General features: G+C 41.3%; 1 protein-coding gene across 5 annotated transcripts in view; it reads right to left on the reverse strand.

Annotated features, from left to right (window-relative positions):
• Positions 1–24,927, reverse strand: part of LOC120386491 (RIMS-binding protein 2-like) — a 390,924-nt gene that overhangs the window by 320,539 nt on the left and 45,458 nt on the right. For 4 of the 5 annotated variants that reach the window (XR_005589747.1, XM_039505876.1, XM_039505869.1 and 1 more), the window contains exon 10: positions 2,327–2,446. Coding sequence is in view for 4 of the 5 variants with exons in the window: in XM_039505876.1 (XP_039361810.1) it covers positions 2,327–2,446 (120 nt within the window). In the remaining variant the exon portion in view is untranslated. Of the gene's footprint in view, positions 1–2,326; positions 2,447–6,204; positions 6,227–7,755; positions 7,863–24,927 lie in introns of those variants that run through there. The other variant, XM_039505872.1, reaches the window with a different exon arrangement.

Consider the following 24,927-nt stretch of genomic DNA (forward strand, 5'->3'; position numbering starts at 1 on the left):
CTGTAAGAAAAGTTCAGCTCCAGATTCAGATTTGTAACTTGGGCCCATCTGTACTTACTATAAACGTTTAAAACAACCTTAAATGTACATCTTTAATAATCAATGCTGTCCAAAATCTAATCAATTGTGTTTATGCAAATTATCATTTGAGGCACTGAAAATGGGCCTTACTTCAGCATTTAATGTGCACCTTATGAAAGGAAAGATCTGGTTTGCGGACAAAGGCTCAGTGCAGGCAGGTATCCAAATGCAACTAACTTACCCTCCCACATCTCTTTGATCCTATCAGTTGCAGGGTCCTTTTGAAGTATAGAATGAATTATCATGTGATCTAGTGGATAGAGCATCAGACTGAAAATCAGAATATCTGACTCCTATTCCTAGCTCTTCCACTTCTTGCTGAATAGCTTGGACAAGTGATTTAATTTCTCTGTGCCTGCATTTCCCAGTCTGTAAAGGGGGGGGATAATTATATACACTCTTCTTGGTGAAGAATTTCAAGATCCCCAGATAAAAAGCATTTCAAGTATTTTGAGTTATTTAAACTCAGAACTTTTGGCCAACTTCCAAAGTTTTTATACCCCCTTATTTCCAAAAATTGCAACCCAGTTTTCTCCTCATCTTTATGTTGATCTTAGCCAGAACAAGAGCGTAAATGTGATCTAACACACCCATATATTTATTTTGACAATCACAATTCTACAATGGCTCAGCTCAGCTTTTTGTTTACGTCCCTTGTAAAGGTTAATGTGTTCAATTGAACTGTGTTGTAACACTATGAAAATCAATCTGCAGCACAGTAATTGAAGTTCAAATATGACAGATAGTAACTGACTGGTTCTTCTTTCATCCCTTAAAGATAATTTTTACAAATGTAATTAGTCATTTCAGATTTTTCCCCTTCCCTAGAGCAAAAGGCTAGAGAGTTTTAAGAGAGCACTTATGTGTGTCTGTGGAGGATAGAAAGCACACTGAGATCTCTAACGGAAAAACCCACAGAAGCACTCTGGTTAACAAGGCTACATGAGTCATTCTAAGTGGCAACAGCTTGCCTAGAGCTTAGCAACCAACTTTATTTACCTGGCTAGGGAACAAATGCAGAGAGCAAAGTAGTAATATAAAAATCAACTCTTTTATATGTGGATCTACATTGTCCCGATTTGACCCCAGGAAAAGGTAAACAGCCACTGAGCCTGTACTGTTCTGGGCCCTACCTTCCAAGCTTGTTTGAGATTACAGTAATTTCCATTATTACCAAGAAAGATAAAAAATTCCGCTATTACCAAAAAGATAAAAAAGGTAAATAAATATAAATTCTACACCTTGCTGCTCAGTCAGTGGTTTCCGATCTTTCTATCTATTTCCTTGAAGGTATCCTGTGACTAAGTTACGGCTAATGGATGTACTTGCCTCATAGCACTAGGGAAATCATCTCGGAAGACATTCTGTGGAATCTGACAAGTAGCATCAGGGTTAGGTGAATAAATGTGACCAGCTGTCAGACTCTGGGACCTATTCAGACCTGCAGGGCCATTCTGGTGCCTCATCCTGGCAGGTAGACTAGGTGGATCTCCAACTCAGGACCTCAGGCTGAAGCCAAGATTTTCAAACCTGGGTGACCCACAGTTAAGCCTCCAGTAAGTGGCCTAGTTTTCAGGAGCACTGACCACAAAGTATCTTCCACTGATTATTTTCAGAGCTTTTGTTAAAATCAGGGCCTTAATTTTAGCACCCAAATATGGTCTAGGGAATCTAATCTTAGCGTCCCATTTTTTAAAATCTTGGCCTGAGTATCCATATGGTAGGGAGAGCTATTGGGAGGGCAGGAAGCCTTTGTGTGTAGAATCTGGATTTATGACATTTAAAGACAAACCAGGGGACTAGGTGAGTGTTGGGACAGCAGTACAGTCAGTGGGTACCTTTAGTGCAGGGAATATGGCATGGAGCAATCACTAATAACAATGCAGATGCAGCAGTATTACACTGACAACATCCACTAGCCAGGGACTGTATCCACAGACCATATCTGAAGCTAGCAGGGGGCAGCCAGAATGTAACTGGTTATCTAAGGTCTCTCAAGCTCTAGGACATCCCTGCTTTATGGCACAGAGAGCCTTTGGAGCTACGATTACAATATCCCCTTTTTGTAACCCAAAGAAAGGGAGAAGTGAGAATATTATTTATGTAAGAGGCCACATGAATAGCTGAGTTCCTGGTTGCATTCAACGTGTCCTTTGCCCTCCTGCCGTGTACTCAAAGTTACTAGGCAGACTTTGAAGTGGATTAGGTTATTCACTGGACTGAAGACAGTACATTACACACTTACCAATTTAACCTCATCCTGCTGTTTGCTTGAGGATTTTTCCACTTTTGGAACCGACTGAGAGACCTTGGGGGATTCAAGGACAGCATTGCCATGATCCAGATCATGGCTGATACTCTTCTCCTGTAACAGAAAGATGCAGTACTGATATCACCATGAGAGCATTTAAAGGTCTATTGAGAGAAGCCGAATTCTGTCTTACAGGACTTCCCAATGGACAGTCCTCCCTGTGAGAAGGAAGTAAAGGTGAGAATGAGGGCTTGTCTACACTATTGCTTAAGTCAATGTAAGTTACGTTGTTTGGGGTGTGAAAAATCCACCCACCAGAGCGATGTAACTTACATCAACTTAAAGTGATATCTACACCGCGCTACATCGGCAGGCGACGCTCTCCTGACAACATGGCTTCCATCTCTTGTTGAGGTGGAGTAATTATGTCGATGGGAGAGTGCTCTCCCATCAGCATAGCACGTCTTCACCAGATGTGCTACAGCTGTGCCTCTGCAGCGATGCAGTGCCGCCAATTTAGTGTGGTAGTGAACACAAGCCCAGAGCTATTGCCCCACAGAAATAGCTTCGAACTTTCCAAACTACTGGAGTTTCATAGTCAGTCACCATTCCTCTGGAATACATGTATGAAATACACTATTTTGATATTTATTATTTCCCTGTTAATGTGCCCTTATCCTCTTCCTCCAAAAAGTTACATTGCTTGCCTGTCCTCTAACTTAGCTCTTCGCACTGGGGGAGACAGCTGGACCTCACTGACATTCGCTGTACTTCTCCATAGAATAGAATTGGGAAGGCTTTGCAATAGGTGGATGCACTTCCTACTGACTCTCAAGAGTCATAAGCAATGCTATAGGATCTGTGTTACCCTTTCCTTTTGAGCAAGTCTACTGCAGATGAAGATGTATGGACAGGGTGATGCAGCCTGACCAGTCTGCTCCGTGAAGATTTCCCTGCTGTAGGATTCATTCAGCCTCACAGTCCATTGGAAGACCAGGTCTGGCAGCCTTCAAGGCACATCACATTTACAGACATCCTCAATTATTTGATAAGTGGTGGCAGGTAGGACAGGTAACAGTGGAACAGCAGGTTCCAACAGTTGGACTAAATCCCTGGGGAACAGCACTGTGCTTCCCTCCCTGCTTTGGAGAGCAGCGAGCATAATGTCCTTGCTCAACAGATACTCTAGCTCAGGTGGTCTCAAACTTCATTGCACCACGACCCACTTCTGACAACAAAAATTACTACAAGACCCCACGAGGGAGGACTGAAGCCTGAGCCCCACTGCCCTGGGCAGGGGATTGGGGGGCAAAGCTGAACCCCAAGGGCTTCAGCCCTGGTGGGGGGCTGTAACCTGAGCCCTGCCACCCAGGCTGAAGCCCTTGGCCTTTGCTCCTGGACAGTGAAGCTCAGTCTTCGACTTTGGCCCCAGACCCCAGCAAGTCTAACACCAGGCCTGGCGACCCCGTTAAAATGGGGTTGTGACCCACAGCTTAAGAACCGTTGCTCTAGATAATGGAACAAAGTATCCATTACAATATCTTTCCCTGCTCCCCAAAATAGATTGATCGTGCTTCGCTTTTTATAAAAATTGTGCATCGAACCCATACAGCAAGGGAGGGCAAAATCAGAGCTGCACTGAACTTAACCTAGGGACTGTTCCCTGGGTCAGGGATCAGCAGTAGAGCTGGGTGGAAAAAGGTTTTCCTCATCCCATGAAAATTTGAGATTTTGAAAATTTTCCCCCATGACAAATTGGAACAAATAGTTGAAATCTTGAAAATTTGTTACTTGTAATACAGTAGCATCTAGAGGCCTCACTGTGCACATCCAAAGGAAGAGACACACTCTGCCCTGAAGCATTCACACTAAATAGACATGGGGAAACAGAGTCACGGAGAAGGGAAGTGACTTGCCCAAGGTCATACAGCAGGTCAGTGGCAGAAGCAGGAACAGCACCCAGATCTCTCAAGCCCCAGTCCAATGCCCCATCTGCTGACTGACACCACCTTCCACTGTACCCATCACAGCATAAGAAGGGTAAAAAGAACAAGTAGGATGTGCTGTTTTGTTTGGCATTATCTGAAGTTGCATTAACATTCATACAAATCAAGTGATTCCCTTCTGTTGAGGGGGAAAAGGGTGTCTAGAAACAAATTAACAGCTAACTTGGGTGCTTATCTGTCCCTGTTACCATATTATCTGAACACAGTCTTTAATATAGTTATCCATCAGTGCCCCCATGAGGTAGGGCAGTGCTATTAGTCCCATTTTACAGATGGGGAGCTGGAGCACGGAGAGACTAAATGACTTTCCTAATGTCACACAGTGTCTGGGGCAGAGAAGGGAATGGAACCCAGGTCTCCTGAGTCCCAGACTCTGTCTGAATCACTGGTCTATATTTCCTCCCTGGAAGGTCCTTGTGGAACAAGACAGCTGTGCAGGATAGGTTTCACGCTTTCTGGGCTGCAGGGCACGGGCCATTTTAGATGGCTTCAGTACATTTCCAGGTTGATCAGACTCGCACCACGTGTTAGCTCATTACACACAGACAGGCTGCTGATTTCATTCTGGCACCAAACAACATTTAAAACAACCTGACTGTTAGATTGACAGCCTAGCAGGTAGCTCTGGCACCCTTACTGCTGCTGATGGATTCCCAGGCCAGCCGTGACTCCATGACTCCACACAGGAGCAGGAGAAAGACACACAAAACATCAATCAGCCCTCCAAAAACACCTCTGGTCTAAAAATATCAGCTACCAAAAGAGAAAAGTCTCTCAAAGAAGAATCACTTTAAGGAGAAGGAGATGGGAGCAAGGATAGCTTGACAGCTTACATAACGAATTACCACTCGGTAACACTGTAGCCTTCAGAGGTTGGCTTTCCATACATAAAGCATCAGAAGATGGAAGGCCTTAGCTTCAATTCATTCTATCCAATACAAGACTGATCATCAGTAAAACCAGCAGAACCCATCCCACAATCTCAGATTAAACACATGCCCATGCGTACACCCCTCCCCACCACAAAGACCCCTAGACTGGTACAGCTTCCTCCAGCCTTCTGGTCATTCAGTACAGTGGAAACCCAGGGAAGGGAAGGGAAGAGTCGTGAGCACATTTTTCACAACTGACCTCAGATAGAGGGAAGGATCCTAGGCAAAGGGGCTCTCTCTTTTGGGCACACCCACAAGGTATGCAGATCCCCAGGGGCATTTAGCATCGGCACCCTAGACAGACAGCCCATTCCACAGCCCTGCTCCCAGATCCAATAGAACTGGCCTGCCAGGACACCCAAATCTACAAATATCAGAGGGGTAGCCGTGGGTATTCACCCACGAAAGCTCATGCTCCTAAACGTCTGTTAGTCTATAAGGTGCCACAGGATTCTTTGCTGCTTTTCCAAATCTACAAGACTTCATAGACACTACATTAACTCTCTTTGCAATCTCCATGGGTGATCTCCAATGTTAGTACAGATAAAAATTGCTGGATTGGCAGCCCTAGAGAATGAAGTCATGATTTATCCACAGAAAATTTACAGCAGAGGCAGTGGCAACACAAAACTACGCACACACTGTGGACCTGTGAGGAGTGAAGATAATTTAGTCTCAATGCCCATTCAGTCCTTGTGCTCTCTTCCAAGACTGTGAACATGGATTTCAGCAGATACCATTGATAGATGTAGGTAACATGTCTATTAATAATTAGACCAATACCAGCTCAGCTCATTTCATTTCATTTCAGCCATCAAATGGAAAGAGCAATTTTCATTACTCCTGGTCTGGTTCAAGACACCGACCTGAAGGAAAGGCTCCATCTCCCACTGAAGAAGTGACAAAACAGGCAAGCATCCCTTCTGAATTCCTTCTTTCCAGAGATGTTTCAAGTGCTGTGACAAAAAGTGGGAAAGTTCCTAATATTTTCTCTGAATACTATGTGTGCCTCAGTTTCCCTTATGTGTTACTCAAGTATCTAGATGGTGGAATAAGGGTGTGTGATCATTGCAGAGACCCCAAGTGGGCAGGTGTGATTGCTGACTGGGCACAGAATGGCTGACACTTTGTATCCTGGCAACTGATGGCCAGAGCCCATCCCCTGGAAGGAGCCAGCCAAAGGTGTTGGAGAACAAAAAAACCCCAGCTGACCTGTTTGCCTGAGAAAAAGACAAAGGACGGAGGAGGGACAACAGGGGTGTCTGAGGCTGCGCTGCTGAAAGCAAGTCAGTCTCGGGGGGAGGACCCAGGGCCCTGGGCTCTGGATCTCCCCCAAGATGGACTTCACTGAATGTTTCCTGATTTCTGTGCTAATGTTTTCCTGATTTCTGTTCTATGCTGTGTTCCTGATGACTAATAAACCCTTCAGTTTTGCCATGCTGGCTGAGAGTCACTGCTGACTGCGAAGTTGGGGTGCATGGCCCTTTGGGGGGTGTAATGCTTCCCCAGGCATCCCACCAAGGTGGACTCATGGCGGGGAGCTCACGGTATGAACGGGGGGTGCTGAATGATCCGAGGTCAGACTCAGGAAGCACTGAAGCTGAGGAGGCTTCTTGGCCTCCTGAGTGTGCAGCCTGAGGGGAGACACACTGCACTAGAGTCCTGTCTGAACTTCACTCAGAGCAGTTTCAGAGCACCAAGGCTGTGACTCCATGGTAAAAGAATAGCAAAACGAAAAGCAACCTTGTCTTCAATGGCAATAGCAATAAGCAAAAATGGGTAAATATACTTTTGATTGTGCATGTTGGCCAAAGGCAGCAGCTTTAAGATGTGTCACACCCACATATGTTTTTCTGCTTTGGCAGCGCTAGTTGCTATCTATATAATATACAGAGACACTAACTGCATATGCAGTATGACTTTTGTTTTGCTAATAATTTTGATTTATTCTGTCTGCCATGTCTATTTAGACCATAAACAGTTATGGTCTTATGGGCAAGGACTGTGTTTGTATAGTTAGTACAGTACCTAACACGACTGCAAATCACTAGTGTGATACAAAGAAAATACTGAAAGCGCTCCGCAGGCAGAGATTTTTCACACCGACAGAGAAGGCGAGTAACTGAAGCTAGCCCTCAATATGTAGAAGTCAAACTGAATTTGGACTAGAAGTGGGTCCACCTTTCAGATCAGATCTCAACCCACAGCAAAGATTTGAGCCTGAGTTTTGGGCCAGCTCTAGGTTAGATTTACGCTAAGAACTAAAGATATTCATGAAGCATAATAAGCAGACTCTCCAAATGTTTCAGATAATCAGTGTTCAGTTTCTAAAATGCCTGAGCCATATTTCATGGGTGTCCTTTTCTCTCCAAATTTGAAAGCTATGGTATCTCTAGTTCATCTCTGTTCAATTGTTCTTGCAACATTTTATTTTGAGCTTTTCAGCTTTGAAACTGGGTTTAAGTTAACAGTGCCCATCACCTACCTTTCCGATCTGTCCTGAGCTGCAGGCACACTGTCCCATTTAGAGACCAAAAAGCCAAGAGCAGGTTCCACAGGAAATCCCCATATGCAGGGAGCATGAAGTTTCACCTATATCCAGGGAAGGCTCAAGAATCACAAATGCAACAGGCAGCTCCACATCAATTAAAACACTTTACCTTAAGGAGCTGGCAGGTGGCTTTCACTTCAGCAGCACTCAGTACAATAAAACCAGACTTTGCTTCGCTTTACAAAAAGCCTTTTTTACAATTCTGATTGATTAAAAAATCAATCAAAAACTGACAGAAAATAGAAATATTTTATATATATTATCCCACCAAGGGAGCTTTGACACTTTAATGTCAGAACAAACCCCAAATCAATTTGCAGCGTTAATGTAGATTTGAAAAAAAGATCGATAGAAGTGCTACAGTGTCTTTCGCAGCAAAACTGTTTCCATAAACTCTTGCAGTGCAGTGTAGCATCAGTGCTTCACTTTTAAAGGAAAAAACACCCTCTGTCTAAAAACAAAATATAAGCAAACTGTTCTGCCACCAAGCAATCATATCGCACATGCACAATTCTGATCTTTCTGCTTAACCAACACAGTGAAAATCCACAGTGAGGAAAATTATCCGTGCAGCCTTTGGTCACAGAAGAGGTAGAGAGGTTCCATTCAAGCTTCCTGCATCAGGTGAAGAAAGAGATAAAATACTAAATGTGACTGCTCCAACCAAGCAAACACAGAGCTTTCTATCTAATGCATTCTCAATTGTCCATGTGGGATTGAAAAGCTGATGTCTGTGGGATACAAATTAAAGACTCACTCTGAAGATACAAGCCTGCTAATGCCCAATGCGCTGTGTCATTTAATGTGGGTGTAAACACACTTACTGACATCTCACTGCAGTCAATATCCGTTATATCATGCATTTTTTCGGAAAGACAGAAGATGCATGGTTTCTGGTTAGCAAATCAAAAACATTCCTTGTGAATTTGCAGAGATGAAAGACACTGTTACTGTTGTTGAATGAATTGTGCTCAGTGTCACAGTAGGTTAATGCAAAAGTCTTTCACCTTAGGAGACCTGGGTTTAAATCTTTGCATTCAGCGCCTGATCCAAGTCCCTTTGAAGCCAATAGGAATATTTCTATTGACTTCATTGGGAGCTGAACTGGAACCTTAATGCTCACTTCAGATCTCCCTGCCTGAGTAGTTCATCCCTCACCAACCAAGGAGGAGCAGCAGCCCTGAGGAAATAGTGCTGCCCCAAGATAGGGAGCGCCCTGCCTCTGCTTTTTTCAGCGGGAGCTGCACCTCAAAAGGTCTTTCTTTCTTCAGCCTGTATAATATCTCAACCAGCTCATTTATGCATGTCCAGATTTTTCAGACACACTTAATGGTCCATTCTCAATAGCTACTTGTGCTAGGTCTTTATTACATCTTAAATGGGATGTTTTAAAATTTGGTTTTCTTGTTAAGGAATTCAGTAGCTCTCACTCATTTTAGCATCAGTCTTCAGGGCTACTTTACTGTCCTGCCGGGAGAGCATTAAGAACTATTCTGTACTCACTGTCTCTCTCCATTTACATGGGGCTTTCACTAATATACATATGGAATAGCCTTTGATTGCCTAAGAGGTCTTGCCCATCTGTAAATTCTACCATATTCTAGGATTCTCCTGCTCTACCTTTCCAATTCCCATTATAGCTCCATTCCATTAAAGATTCTCCATTCTGGACATTTGCTTTAGACCCATACATTGTAGGCAAGAAATCAGTGATTCAATCCAGCTTCCACTGACATCAATGGAGACATGCCCATTGATCTAGCCCCAGATGAACTGCTTCTAGAAAGCAGCACTACCGAAACATCCATAAGAGAAAAAAAATATTGAGCTCTCCTCCCCAAAGCAGGAGAGATGTCAGCTACAAGACTTTGGAGCCTCCCTAAGAAAGAAGATTGAGATTGTTCTTTGAAACTTCTAAACATCAGAGAGTCATAACCTCAGCTGACGTAAGCCAGCGTAGTTTTATAGAAGTCAATGAAGCTATGCTTAGTTAGACCAGCTGAGCAGCTTGCCCAGAACGTGCCTCCCTGGGGCTTAGATCTACCTAATACTCTGTAAAAACACTACTAACGACATGCCTGAGAAATGCAGTGAACTTTAATGGCTAATTTTAAAACATTTATTGAAAATAACAATGAGATTCGACAGTAAAATAAATGAATCATGTCTCAAATTTTGTTTACATTCCTCACTTTTCATAAAACTGTAAAGCGAGATATATACATGAAAACCTGACAAAGTTTTAGTTTGATTTCAAAATTAGGTTTAAAAAAACAAACAAACATTCTCCTGACCCTCAGATTTTAGAAGAGAAAAAAAACAAGCTGCCTGTGTGAGCCAACCTTCCTTTGAAACGAGTTTTAACAGTTATCAAGGGAAATGATGAAGCAAATAGTACTAGATTGATGCAAATGCACCAGTAATATAGTGCTTCTATAAAACCACACAGTATCTAATAGTCTCTATTTTATTTCAGCCATAATACACTTGCTCCAAATATGGAGAGTGTGGTAAGCAAGACACGAGAAGTAATTCTTCCACTCTACTGTAGTCTGTGATGATTAGGCCTCAACTGGAATATTGTGACTAGATCTGGGAGCCACATTTCAGGGAAGAGATGGACAAATTGAAGTCCAGAGAAGAGCAACAAAAATGATTAAAGGCCTAGAAAACATGACCTATGAGGGAAGTTTGAAAATACTGGGTTTATTTAGACTGGAGAAAAGAAGACAGAGAGGACATAGTTTTCAAGTACATAAAAGGTTGATACAAGGAGGAGGGAGAAAAATTGTTCTCTTTAACCTCTGAGGATAGGACAAGAAGCAATGGGCTTAAATTGCAGCAAGGGCAATTTAGGCTGGATATTAGGAGAAACTAAGGGTGGTTAAGCACTGGAATAAATTGCCTAGGGAGGTTGTGGAATCTCTATCATTGGAGGCTTAAGAGCAAGTTAGACAAACACCTGTCAGGGATGGTCTAGATGATACTTAGTTCTGCCATGAGTGCTGGGGACTGTATTAGATGACCTCTCGAAGTCCCTTCCAGTCCTATGATTCTATTTTGAAGACTGCTAAAGAGGGCTATGTACATTGTAAATAAGAGGTCTCATCCTGCAGAGCTCTCGCCTCCAATGGACTACTTAAGTGAACAAGGTTCTCTCAAATGAATAAGACTGTGCAGGCTCAAGCCTTAGGCTTCTATCATGAGATTTTCTACAAGCAAGCCATTTCTGATATATTTTTCTAATACAAACTAAATTGTATAGCAACACAGTGATTTATTGACAGGATGGCTGTTCCAAACAAGCATAATTAGAGAGCTTAATTATCTTCTAACTACTCATTGTATATAATGCTTCAGATAAAGGTCACTGTTTTGAAACCTAATGAAGTAATTATTTTCCTCTGAGATTCCACCTACTATATCTAATATGAATGGTTTGCAAAAAAAGGGAGAGTCAGAAGCACAGTATAAATACATGCTGGAAATACAATTAATCTTTCTTTTAAAAACGTACCTTAGAACTAACATGCTGTGAAATGTTTTTCACCAGATTTTGGGAGGGTTTAAAACTACTTTGATTTTGAGCTTTCTATGAATGTTTAGTTTTATTTCCAAACAGCATTTGGTCATAAATTTGGTTAGTTTAATGTGTGTGATTGGAATTTTAAAAAGTAGGAATGGCCCAACTCCAAGGGACCGGTTAGTCTTGATTTTATCCTGACTGCAATCAAACACCTGCAAAGTGACAGATATAACCACTTACTTGGCACAACTGCAGGAAGAGGGATCCAAAAACCTCTGGATGCCAACTGAAAGAGTACACAGGGATATGGAGGAAAACAGGGATCCCTTGGGTTCATCAAAAGCATATCATGTAAGGTCTCTAATGAAAGCCTGTGTCACACTGGACATCATAATTGTTGCAAAACGTGTGTATGGATGTAGTGTAAGGAATTACGGCTATATACTGGAAATGACATTCTTAAGATTTGTGACTAGCAATTGGTCACCAGAAAGGTGAAAAGATGGTTCTTTTTCCAGGCAAGAAATGTTTATCTGTCTATTTACATGTAAATTAAATATTGTACAGCTCACAATGGTTCTCCATTTACAGTCTGAGACAAATGCTAATGAAGGATTGTGAAATCTTCAAAGAGGAAATTTACAGGAACAAGTGAACCATCAGGGGACACTCGTATTTACAAACAAGGACAATGGACTTTTGGGGCTATAAGTAAGGGATTCAAAGGCACAAAGGGAGAAGGAATGGCTCAGTGGTTTGAGCATTGGCCTGCTAAACCCAGGGTTGTGAGCTCAATCCTTGAAGAGGCCACTTAGGGATCTGGGGCAAAAATTGGTCCTGCTAGTGAAGGCAGGGGGCTGGACTAGATGACCTTTCAAGGTCCCTTCCAGCTCTAGGAGATTGGTATATCTCCAATTATTACCTCATTCCTTTAATCTGTGAGGACAAGCTGCCAGCTAGCTTGATTTTACGAGAAGGGTTCTCAGCAGGGGCCTAGCTGGAAATGGAAATGTGGCTGGACCTTGGCCCTCAACTTTCGGGGGGACAGGCAATGACAGACCGTGCTACCTGCCCCGATGCCATGCCCTCCGGCTAGCCCAGATGCCCCCAGACACAGGGCTTCACCTGCCAAGCTGGGCACGTGCATGCCTCACCTTGGGCAATCACCACCAGCAGGTCTTTCGCCGCTGGGCTCAGCTCACCTCTCCTGGGGGGAGCCATGACACCTCCTCCTCACCAGCCGCGGCACTGTGCATTGCTGAACCCGGCAGAGACCCAGCGCAGCATCCCCGTGTGCCCGCTACCCACTTCCCCTCAGAGCAGCTGCCAGTGGGGGCCCGACCATTCCCCCTCCAGCAGAGTGGGGAGACATGGCATCCACCCCCCACTGCGCATGGGCGTGATTTCCTGGCACAAACAGCCCAGGCTGTATTCTGCGTGGGGGAAGGCCCAAGCCCCAGGCACAGGGTGGTGGTTTCTGTCACCTCCTTTCCAATTTCAATCCTCCCCCCGTGTTAGTGACCTGATGGTATGGCCAGGTGGACGGGGGGGTGGGATGGCAGAACAGCTAGGGCACTAATGTGTCTTTGCAGCGCTGTCCTTCGCCGCTTCATTGTGTGTGACTGCTGCGTGCCAGCATGTGCTCCTGCGGCCGGGCCACCCCTAGAGATCAGGGCAGCAGGGACCCTCTGGCCCACAGCTCAGAAAATGGCAAGGCAGAGCTGCTGGAGAGTAGCTTTCTGAAGGACGGGTGCATAGCTCCGTCCTGGATTTCAGGTGCCTGAGTGAAGCCCCAGGCTGTTGTGGCAGCACGACATCTTTGCTCAGATTTGGGTGGGCCTGGCTGCTAAGTAAGTGGGCCGCAACCCACCCAGGCCCACCTGTGGCTATGCCCCTGATTCTCAGCCAAAGGGTTGAAAATACTGGCAAGAGAACATGTGGTAAGCGGTCTTGTGGAGATAGGATAACGTCTTGTTGGTTACGTTTAGTCTCTAGAAAGCATGTTATGATTTTGTTTAATATGTAACTCTTTCCAATATTCTCACTCTCTGTCACTTGAATCTCTGTTCTTTGATGATAAATTTATTCCTGTTTTCACACACACTCTCTTTTTAAGTGCTGTGTGTTCAGTTGAGCAGTGGCCCTGAGTAGACTTGTACTATTCTTTTGGGATTAGCGGATCTAAAAGTGATGTGAGTTTTCAATCGAACAGGAGCGCAGCACTCCAGGGGGATTCTTGAAGGGATTCTTTATAAAGTATTGATAAAAATGGAACACAAAGACCTATGAGTCTCATCTATAGAAGCAATGTTTTGACAGTGAGAATAAATGTCAAGTTATATTAGCCAAGCTGAGCAACAAAGTAAACATCCACTGACTACATTTCTTGGAGCACTTAAAAGACAGAGACAAACTATTCATTTTGGAAACTATCCACAACTGAATTTTAAATGCCACCAGAAGAGGACTCCATAGTCCAACGTGGTAGTGCCCCTTTATCACACTGGAATGTCTTTTTTTTTTCTTCAAAATTATATTCAAGCCAAAATTCTGCTCCTGGATTTCCCATGACCTTCAGCCAAAAGATTTCACTGAGAGCCACAGACGTATCTGAGGGCAAAATTTAGTTGTAAATATTTTGGGATTCACAATCTAGACCATTTTTAACACAATGGGATCACTATGGAACACCATTCGTGCCTTGAATCACACGTTCCATCCTGCCTAACTAAACAAAGGGCAGCTACCAGGACCCGCAATGCCCTTCAGTGTTGCCATTACCTTCTTCTGTACATACACAACAAGACAGGGCTAGCATAAGAGAGCCTGGATACAGTGGTCTAACCAGAGGGAAAGCATCAGACCAAGCAGAGAGAATTACTTTGGAGAAAACCATCATGCCTTGAAGCAAAGTGTTAAATTGAGAAGCCTTGTCCACACAAGGAAAAATGAGTAAGTGTTTTTCTGCAACAGTGCATTTCCATCAATGCTGCCAACAGTGAAAACAAGTGGCAAGTGTTTTTACCACTGTGTCATGGCAAAATTTCCCTTCTGTGAGTAATCAAATTCTTACCCTCCAGGATGGCTACAGGAAAATTTGATGATTCCAATATTAATAGGTTTCATTAACCAGAAAATCATACAACAACATATCACTTCTTTTCCGGTCTTGTTTTCATGATAAATCTGCTATAAAAACAAAACAAAACAACCATGGTACGGTCCCTCAGAAACATTTCTCAAATCCTGTCAAGAAACTGACATTAAAAAATTTGACCTCATACAGAAGAGAAATAGAAATGCAAATGCAGTTCTGAGTCACAGAATTATGAAAAGAGTGTCACGCTTTTCAGATCCTGATTTTAAAGACAATAAAAAGACCATGTCCAATTTGTATGCAATCTAAATCAGAGCAATTTATTCCATTGTGCAGTTGCTAGGACCAGGTTTACAATTCAACAGCTGCTACTGCAGTGAGTAATAAGTTGGACAAGATGCCCTGCTGAAATGGACTTTGCAAAGTTATTTTTAAATGTACTATTACTGCAACATGTAAATCTCAAAACATTTTTTTTTCAAGCTTTATCGCTAAAATACTTCATTCAGGCTTTTCTTGCCACTGTGATTTCATTTGAGGGATTACTGAAATCCTCTACTTAACACACCCACAACTGAATACAATATTTACAAAACATTTCCAGATTGACAGTCCTGAAACCTGAAATTCTTTTATCCACAGAACAAGGACAGCGTGGACAACAGCAGAGAAAACTTCCCTGTGCTACCTTGGTAATGTGCATCAGTCCTAAATAGGGACCATTGCCATTGGCTTCTTCCCTGCCAAGATGGGAAGTGGAGGCCAGGGCAATTTTGATGGCAGCTCTTTTTGTGATGTTGTAATCTCTCCCCTAGGCATTGAGCCACCAGCCTATTTTTAAGAGCCCACAATAAATAGCAGTCAGATAGTAACAATTTTTGGTCATTATCAACTTGGGTTGAATTTCATCTACAAATGATGAAAAGCTCCATAATTTTGTAAACTTCTGAATAGCTCAGGAAACTGCTAAGTGTTTTTTGTTTTTTTTTTAAAAAGGGGATGACAAATGATGAGTTGCCATATGATATGAAGCAACTTTTTATATTTGACTGGAGCTGTTTAAACCAATAGCACCCACCTACGTAATATATAGTGTGCCTAACAAACCTAAACACTTCCTATTTACTAGAGAGTAAAATATAAGTCTGCGGTTCTTGACTTTCCCAGAATTCTTCACTGCACAGTTTGTAGTTGTTGAGAAACACCTGCCACTTATGTTCTACCATCCTTTTTAAAAGTATCATGAAACCACATCCCATGATCTTTACTCAAAATGAAGACTTCAATGACCTTTCATGCTACTTCATGAAGCTACTTTCCTAGTCAATACAGAAATTAATTTGAAGCACTTTAGTGGGTTGATGCTTTTTGCCCTTGCCATGAACTTTCAAAAATTTTTGATAAAGTTTCTCACAAGTGGCCATTAAGGAAACTAAGTAGTCATGGGGCAAAAGGTGAGGTTACAGTATGGATTAGAAACTGGCCCAAGCCAGAGACAGAAAAAACAATTTTCTACCCACTAAAAGGTTAACAGTGAAGAAGCACAATGTTTGTGTTAGAAGTGTGTGTGTGTGGGGGGGGTTATATATGAATCAATGAAAAAGTTGAAAAGCGAGAGCAGTGAAGGGACAATATCTGCTGCTGACAAAATTACTTAGGTTGGTCAACAATACATATAGAAGGCTGTGAGGATAGGGATATAACAAAACTACATGAATGGGCAACAGAATGGTAGATGAAACACATTGCTGATAAATATAAGATATTGCAGATCAGAAGGAATAATTTTAACTGTGCATACATATTGCTGGGTTCTAAAATTAACTGTAGCCACTCAGAAAAAGACCTGGACATCATCGTGGATGGATCCACATGCCCTGATTTAAAACAAACAAAAAAAAAACACAGAGAAAATGTCACTGTGCATAAAGAATAATAGGCTAGAACAAATTGAAAATACTATGCTATATATCAATCGGTAGGATATAAAAACCTTTCATGCTTCTGGGCAAAAGCTAATCACTAACTGAAGAGGGTGAAAAAGAAATTTTCCCCAGGGATCAGTTTCCAAACCTCCAGGGTAATCACTAAACATGCAGATTTTTATACTGTCTTGGTGGTTCTTAGTTTTCCCTCCGATGATTCTGGTACTGGTCAATGGTGGATACAGGATTCTAGGCCTACTGGTCTAATCCATCATGGCACCATTCTACACTACAGTGGGTTACTATGAAAACAAGCTTTACTCTATCTTTACATAGATGTAGCCAAGATTCTACACTAAATTTCCTTAGAATGAACGGTGAGGCAAGTGTTGGTACATACGGCCCCTATGTAATTTCCAGTTCCCTTCCTCCACTAGTTTATTTCCACTGTTGAGCACCTAATACATTGTTGTGGCACTTCAGTATTTAATGTGCAGAGCTCAGTTCTGTGAACTGAGTAATTATTGTTAAAGAATATTCTAATAACTATGGTTTAAAACTAAATTTCCAATGATATTTCAGTTAGCCCAAGACATTCAGTTGATTCCTAACTTTCCAGAGTGTTCTTGGTTTGTAAAATAAAATTACTTCTATAGAAATCATACCTCTTCAGTTGCATCTTCATGTCACACTTGTAGCCATCACTACTTGACGACCAAGACTAAGTGGAATGGGATAATTAATAATTCCTGGCTGTTTCTTTTGCTTTGAGCTAATCATAGAGAGGACTTGAGTGTTCTGCTCTAACTGTTAGGACTCGATTTAGGCTTGCAGCAACAAAAAACGAAATCTCTGGCTAATCCTTACTGCCAGTTCAACAAAGAGGAGTGAGTGACAGTTTGACATTGAATCAGCAATTTATACTCTACTTGAATTCTTGGTTGTATCAATATGAGTCTGCTCTTCATTTTAAACTGTGCGATATACAATTCCTCTGAATGTCATCAGCAAACATTGTGAATATCACATAATAAGAGTTAACATTATATGGAATAAACCCATAAATCCTAACTTAAAGCTCAAAATATAATGCCTAGGTATTGTGAACCCACAGGATTACCTAGGTGGTCAGTCGTAGACATCTTTCTTAGAATGAACGAACCAGCTCTAGTGCTAAATTTCATTGCTTTTGTTGGTATAAATCATCCCCTTTCTATTTGGACTTTCCTATATAAGCTTTTGTACAAGCGTAATCTTCATTCTCAAAATTCTGTTCAGTTTAGGGTGTGGGGCTCTTTTACAGTTGACTAAAGCAGCGGCCTGCATGGACATTAAAGTTTGTGATTTTTTTTTTGTAAAGATAAAGGCTTGTGATCTTGTCCTTAGGCAAAACACTTTCCTTTCCTCTTACCACCTCAGTTCTACAACAGCTGTCCACTTGACTGCTTCTTCTCACCATAGAAATAGAATATCATAGCGATGAGGCACTTATGATTTGTGAAGCATTTTGGGACCCTTCTGGATTAAAGGAGCTATATAAATATAAAGCTAGCATGATCGATTAGTTCTGTTATGCATCCCAGACTACCCACTGATAACTCCAGCACTCCAAATGCAGAGTGCAAAGTTATTCAGGCAGTTTCCATACACATCAGAAATAACTCAAAGCAATGCCCCCAGTTCACTGAAAGTCAGACCAACTAAATGGAAATCCTCCTTCTGTCAAGGCAGATCAAATGCATTTGGGGGAAAATATTTTTCTCTGAGCCCAACAGATTTTGAGAGTAAAGTATGGGGAACCGGGCAGAGTCTGCAAAGTCAATATGGCATAACCTGATAACACTTATGCCCAAAGACTCATAGGTCACATGGGATTCAAGTATCCTGCCCAGATTCAATCTCAGGTTCAAATTCTGATAGATAGCATGGTAGTAAAGAGAACCTATATTATGATAGAAATCCGCACACCCAAAATGGAATAGGTAAAGAGCTATAAAGAACTCTTCAAGACTATGCAGCTCACATGATGCAAGGGGTTGTGAAATACATGGGACCACAATCCAACATTAGTGTGAAAGCTACTCTTAAACCATATCTTACTCCATATTGTAAATATATGCCAGAACAGGAGTGGGGAAAATAGATGTTTGTTGCCTGGGACCTTCTAAGAGATCTCATTGACCTAGCCAGGATCAGATTAAATCAAGCTGCCCACTTCCCCCATTTTTAAAAGCTTTGGATTAAATTAAATAAATCAGGCTCTTAAAATACATAAGTATCCTTTATGAGAAGAGAGGGATCATGACAGGGAGCCACTACAATGGCAGGTCAATCTGCCCAGTATTTCAGTATTCTTTCCCCATGCACATCAGCTATCGAATGCAGGGGTTCTCAAACTGAGAGTCAGGAGGTTATTACATGGGGGGTCATGAGCTGTCAGCCTACACCCTGAACCCCACTTTGCCTCCAGCATTTATAATGGTGTTAAATATATAAAAAAAGGTGTTTTTAATTTATAGGGGGGGGGTCACACTCAGACTTGCTGTGTGAAAGGGATCACCAGCATACAAGTTTGAGAATCACTGATCTAATGCATTATTCTGCAGAAATTCTCAGGGATAGGTGTCTAAAAAGTAATATTGCAACACCCTGATAAAAAAGCTCTACGCTGTAAAATGCTGATTTAAGTGATTAGAGCAATCACATAAAACTGTTCTGAAGAAGAATTATAGAGTGAAATAACATTTTTGCCAATCACCAAATGAACGGGAGTAGTGGCAGAGGGAAGGGCTGTGACACTTCTGAATGTGTAATTGAGGGAGGATTGGAACTACTGTAAGGAAAAAAATACTTTCTGCCTCAGGACTAGGCATCTATACAGTCAATTGCACTCAACTTTTATCATAGCTTGGACAGGCGCTGAAGAGATACAACATATCATTTTTTCCAGGTGGTTATCCATAACAATCCTTTGTAACTTTCAATAGGGGACTAATTCAGCCCTAAGGACATGTCTACACTACAAGGACTACAGCAGCACAGCTGAAGCTAAGGTGTAGACATTAAAATGACAGAAGGGGGTTTTCCATTGCTGTAATAAATCCTCCCCCTGAAGAGGCAGTAGCTAGGTTGATGGAAGAACTGTTCCACTGACCTAGGTTGATCTATGCCCACTGTAGATGCAGCTAAGTCATACAGGATGTGAAATTTTTCACAGCCCTAAGTGACATAGCTAGGTCAACCTACATTTTAGAGGTAGACCAGGCCCCAGTTACACTCGTGTAACTGAACGATGGCTGGGAAGAAATGTAAGGTCCAGTGATTTAATCGTGAGAACACGTGCCAGCTGGCCCAGGCATTGACACAAATTCCCTCTGTTGCCCTCACTAAGTCTCTTTTCCTTTCTACCTCAGCTCTACCCTTTGTAAAACATGGATGATGTTTTAATCACAATGGTGTTGTGGGGATGAGTGTTTATAAGGTGAGGCGCTTTGAGGATGAAGCTTCAGATTTTTCAAAAGCTGCCTAAGAATTTAGACCCCCAGTTCCCAGTAATTATTATTCAATGGGTTGCAAGGTTCTAGCTGTTGACAGAATTAGGCCCTTGGGTTTATAGATGTATTACATGTTTCCTTCCTCCAGCTGAAATAACCAGCAACATAGAACTACTTACTTTTCAAAACATTTTAAGAAACACTGTTACATGACAAAGTTCTACCAGTAGTTGAGCTGGCAAAACAGGAATTCTTACAAGTTCTTTGTTCCTTGGCGATACCTGTTAAAATGCAGTATAAATATTTATTACTTCACTAAGATTATCCTTTATAAAATTACATCACTTCCTTCTTGCGGGCCAAACTTAGGCAAAAAAAAAAAGAGGGTTTTCTTCTAATTAGAAACTGAGGGGGAAGGATGGTTCATGGCTTAGAGCAATAGGTTGAGCCTTAAGAGAACTAGATTTAGTTTGCCGCTCTTCCACAGTTTTCCTCTGTGACCTTGCCCACGTCACTTAGTCCCTTTGTGCCTCAGTTATTCACCTGTAGAATAGGGATAATAGCACATCCCTGTTTCAGGGGTGTTGTCAGGATAAATACACTAAAGATTGTGAGGTGTTCAGATACTAGGGTAATGGAGGCCAGAGGTAACTTGGATAGAATTACAAGTGAAGCGGAATGGTGCCATTGACTTCCAGAGTTGAAATACCATTCTTCAGATAGTGTAGTATCTTACTTCATGAGCTCCTTTGACTTCATGGGGTAAGGTATTATTCAGCATGAGTAAGGATATCACAATCTAGTCCAGAGATAGCGAGCTAGAGCTTAAAAATAGGTTTTGTTTGTCTCCAGAATTACACTTCTCCGTCTTGTTAAAAATATCAAAATCCAATTTTTAAAAGCTATTGGTAGGTTCATTTTTCAGGGCAGTTTAAATTTCTAGCCTGAAATTTGCCCATCAGAATAACCACCTTAAACTTTTAGGTAACAAAATCTGGTCTATGATCAGGCAAGGCAACAGGTTCTGATTCTCAGAGGTTTCAGATGTGTCACATTACTGAATTCAATGGACATTCTGATACCATGCTAGTGTAACTCTATTGATGCAATATCCATCAATATAATATTAAGCGATTAGTGTAAAACCTGAGAGAGAGAGATCAGAATAAGGCCTTTGAAGTAATCAGCTTTACGGTTACTTTTGAGAGTTAGAGAAATTCAAGACATGTTTCAGGGTACACCACCATTCCCTCAATGGATTACATAAATTTAATCACTGAAGCTTTTAATCCATGCATTGATGTTAAGCAATTCAGAACAAAATAAAAAAAATAAACACAGAAATCAGGAACATAAATGGACATAATTTTTTATGCGCATCAGTTCTTCTAGGTCCTGCTATCTACTCTCAGTGTACTACTCTAAGACTTGATCCCCATAATAGAAACCTATAGACTTGCAAACACTGTTGCACCATATTCCAAACAAGTTCGAAAGAAAATTCTCTCCTTTAGTTTAACTGGAAATTGATTTTATAACTGTGTGCCAAATCCCAAGTGAGAACTTCTGTAGTTTCCCTTAAAACTACAAAAAGCCACCAGTTTGTATATAGTCTATGGCAGTACCACACAAACATATAGCTGGAGTAACCTTGCCAATGTCCGTTTAAACTGACTGCACATGTACTGTAAGATTGCATAAAAGAATTGCAACTGTGCTGTTACATAGGGTCATGTATCTGTTGAGTCAATATTCAGGTGATGGATAGTCTAATTCATTAACTACACTTCACTTCCTGTACTGGTTTGATGTCAGGCAGTTCTCTGTTTAGATTTGTTTTTCTCAAGTGACAGTAGCTCCCAGGTGGTGACTATTAAACATTTCTTTGTCCATCTTATGACTGAGATTGTAAAGAAAAATATCAGCTATACAATGTGTGTGTAAGTGATGAAAGGTTTTGTTCCTAACCTACAATGAAAAAAGTCTGAAATACATTTAGCTATTTGTAACTGGCAATAACTTTTACCCATTCAACAGACACTTTATTATTACAGACATAATTCCCCTTGTTCTCAGTGAATTAAATTAATCTGAACACAGCATCTAAAGGCAGTATGAAACACACTGAATATAGTAAATACCCATCTCAATAGTTTGACAATACTTACTATTTCCATTCTTTTTTTCTTTTGGAAAAAACAAATCTACCCAAGAAGCACTTTTATTCTTGAACACCTGAGATTCTATTGTATATTCCTCAGATTATCTGGTCTTCATCCCAGATTGCTGGTTGTAGATTCAGATGCTGCATGTTTGATAGTGTTAACCAAAATAGTCTGTGACCGGCACTATGTAATTGAAGAGCCAATCACTGTACATGACAAAAAGTTTGAGTTGCTTCACAGGTGCAAAGACTGACCCACTGACCTGTGTATGAGGAAGAGTGCCATGGATTATTTTTAGAAAGACATGTGAGGCACAAGAACACATCAGAGTACATTTGATAGTAGTTAACTGTAGTTTGAAGAACTTTCCAAAGTAAATGTGCTTCAATTCCCATTTTGTGCCTGTTTGTCAAAGGAACAATATCAATGATGGCAGTTTAAGAATATGAAGATATACCTATCTCCTAGAACTGGAAGGGACTCTGAATGGTCATTGAGTCCAGCCCCCTGCCTTCACTAGGCAGGACCAAGTACTGATTTTACCCCAGATCCCTAAGTGGCCCCCCTTAAGGATTGAACTCACAACCCTGGGTTTAGCAGACCAATGTGCAAACCACTGAGCTATCTCACCTCCCAAGTTAAATGGTATAACAAAACTAATTGAGAAATGGGTTGCCAGGCTTAAATTTCCCACTTACAGAGAATCAGAAACTGCATTAAACATAAATATTTCCCTTTAGATTTTTCTAAAGTAGCTATTCTTTATGTATTTGACTCAGTTGAGTGCATTTCATTCTTTGCAGAACATCTCTAAAGAGTTTGTCCTTTTATCTGCCTTTAGAAATATGAGAAACAAAGTCTGGCCTCTTTCAAGTGGGAAACAAATCTGCTTCCTCCGCACATGCCCATTCAGCCAATCTACTGTCACCACTGTCTGGATTTTCCCTTTATTTTGTTGTGCTTACGTCCCTGAAAACACTGCAGTGAAGCACTAAAGGGATGCTTCATTGGAAAAGCTGTTGCCTTTAGATGAAACACGTAATAGTTGCTGGTATCCATCCAGGAGGAAGTTTCAAGTCTCACCCCAACCGTGTTTCTGTTGGAGCGCAATACGCTGTGTACAGGTACCTAATGTATTTTCCAAATAAAAACTATGGCATAAAACTTGTGTTCTAGTTAACGTTCTCTAACAAATTATCCAGATTCAAGCATATCGGAATCTCACAAGCCTTTTTGGGGATTGGTCTAAAGCTGTTAAAGCATTCTCATTCAATCCTGAGGCACGCTGTAAAGAATTCTAGGATAATGGCAATGTCCCAAACAAATATCTGATTGCAGACCCTACAAAAGATCTTCCAAGCTTCAACCTAGTCTGAAAATAACGGTCTGCAATGAACCATTTTAGAACACTGCATGGCAGGTGCTGTTGTCTCTTTCGTCTTCCAGAAGCGTAAGCCAATGAATGTGACTGGATGCCAGTTGCAAATTCGGGACCATATTATAAATCAGTGCCAGATTCAGTCATTTGTGAGTGGCATCTCAGGCTTACATCAAGACACTCCCAAAGCCATAACTGACTCACTAATCTGGACTTGGTTATTTGAATGTTGCTAGTCACCTCTCTTGCCATATGAAAGAAGTAGAGCGCATAACTACTGCATTTGTCAGTACAGATGCTGCAACAACCAATATTCAAATTCAAGTACAACCTTACACTTAGAAATACATAGTATCAGAGGGGTAGCCGTGTTAGTCTGGTTCTGTAGAAGCAGCAAAGAATCCTGTGGTACCTTATAGACTAACAGACGTCTGTTAGTCTATAAGGTACCACAGGATTCTTTGCTGCTTCTTTAGAAATACATACTTACCTGAATAACCTGATATTCTACTGACTTCCTTGGAACTATACACCTGAGTAAAGTTCCTCAAGTGTGTGTTTGCAGGATTGAGCATTTAGAGATCCTGAATATGAAAGTGGTTATGCATTCTTTATTCTCACAGAGCAAAAAAGCTAATAGGGAAAAATAAAGTTGCTGACTGGAACTTAACGTTAATGCCTAAAGATCTGGCTGTTCAAATTTTGCAATATAGGGCACAAAGTGAAGCAAAAGAAAGACTATTAATGTTGATTTTTAAAAGAACATAGTTCAAGTATTTTCTCTAGTCCATTTGTTTTAATTTCTTGTACTCTTCCACAGATGCACTGCAATGAGGAGCACCACGGAAATGCCTGTATGAACAATAAACAATTTTGAGTATCATGTTTGGTAGCACAGACCTTTGAAGAAAAGCTAACATTACTCCCCAGCTCTGACAATTCTGCCCGTCACTCAACCCTTTTCAGTAGGGGAACAGTTTAGATTAACTGAATGCTAAGTTGAAAACCACTACTTTCATATACTATTTCTGACACCAAGGAGAAATAGCTTTAATGTAGACACAAGATTGTGCTATTAATCTTGTATTTTCATTTTGAGAGTGTTTTCATGGAAAAGTGTATTTTAGTGCACATCAGAACCGCAGAGTGCCAATAAAGGCAGCACCCCCTTTGAAGTGCAGACTAAAGGAGAGCTCAAAAGTACAATGCATACAGTGGCTTCTTTGTTCAGTAGCTGGCATAAATGAGACCTAGTTAAGCAGATATTTAGCCCTTTTGGCTGAGGGAAGAAGAAAGTTACCTTTTCTTTTTAAAGGAAAATAATTTATTTCTCCTACCATTAAGGAAAACTTCTATGTAGAACACTGTTAATGTCTGGTTTGAAAGTCACCACTAGTGGGCAGAAATACTCTACCTTTAGCTATCAGCATTCTGTTCTGGTGCCAGTACATTTCTGCATACACACAGTAATAAATTCTTATCATGATTGAACTCCATTAATTGTATTACACACCAAACAGA

The sequence above is a fragment of the Mauremys reevesii genome, linkage group 18 (assembly GCF_016161935.1).
Source record: "Mauremys reevesii isolate NIE-2019 linkage group 18, ASM1616193v1, whole genome shotgun sequence".
Taxonomy (NCBI): Eukaryota; Metazoa; Chordata; order Testudines; family Geoemydidae; genus Mauremys; species Mauremys reevesii.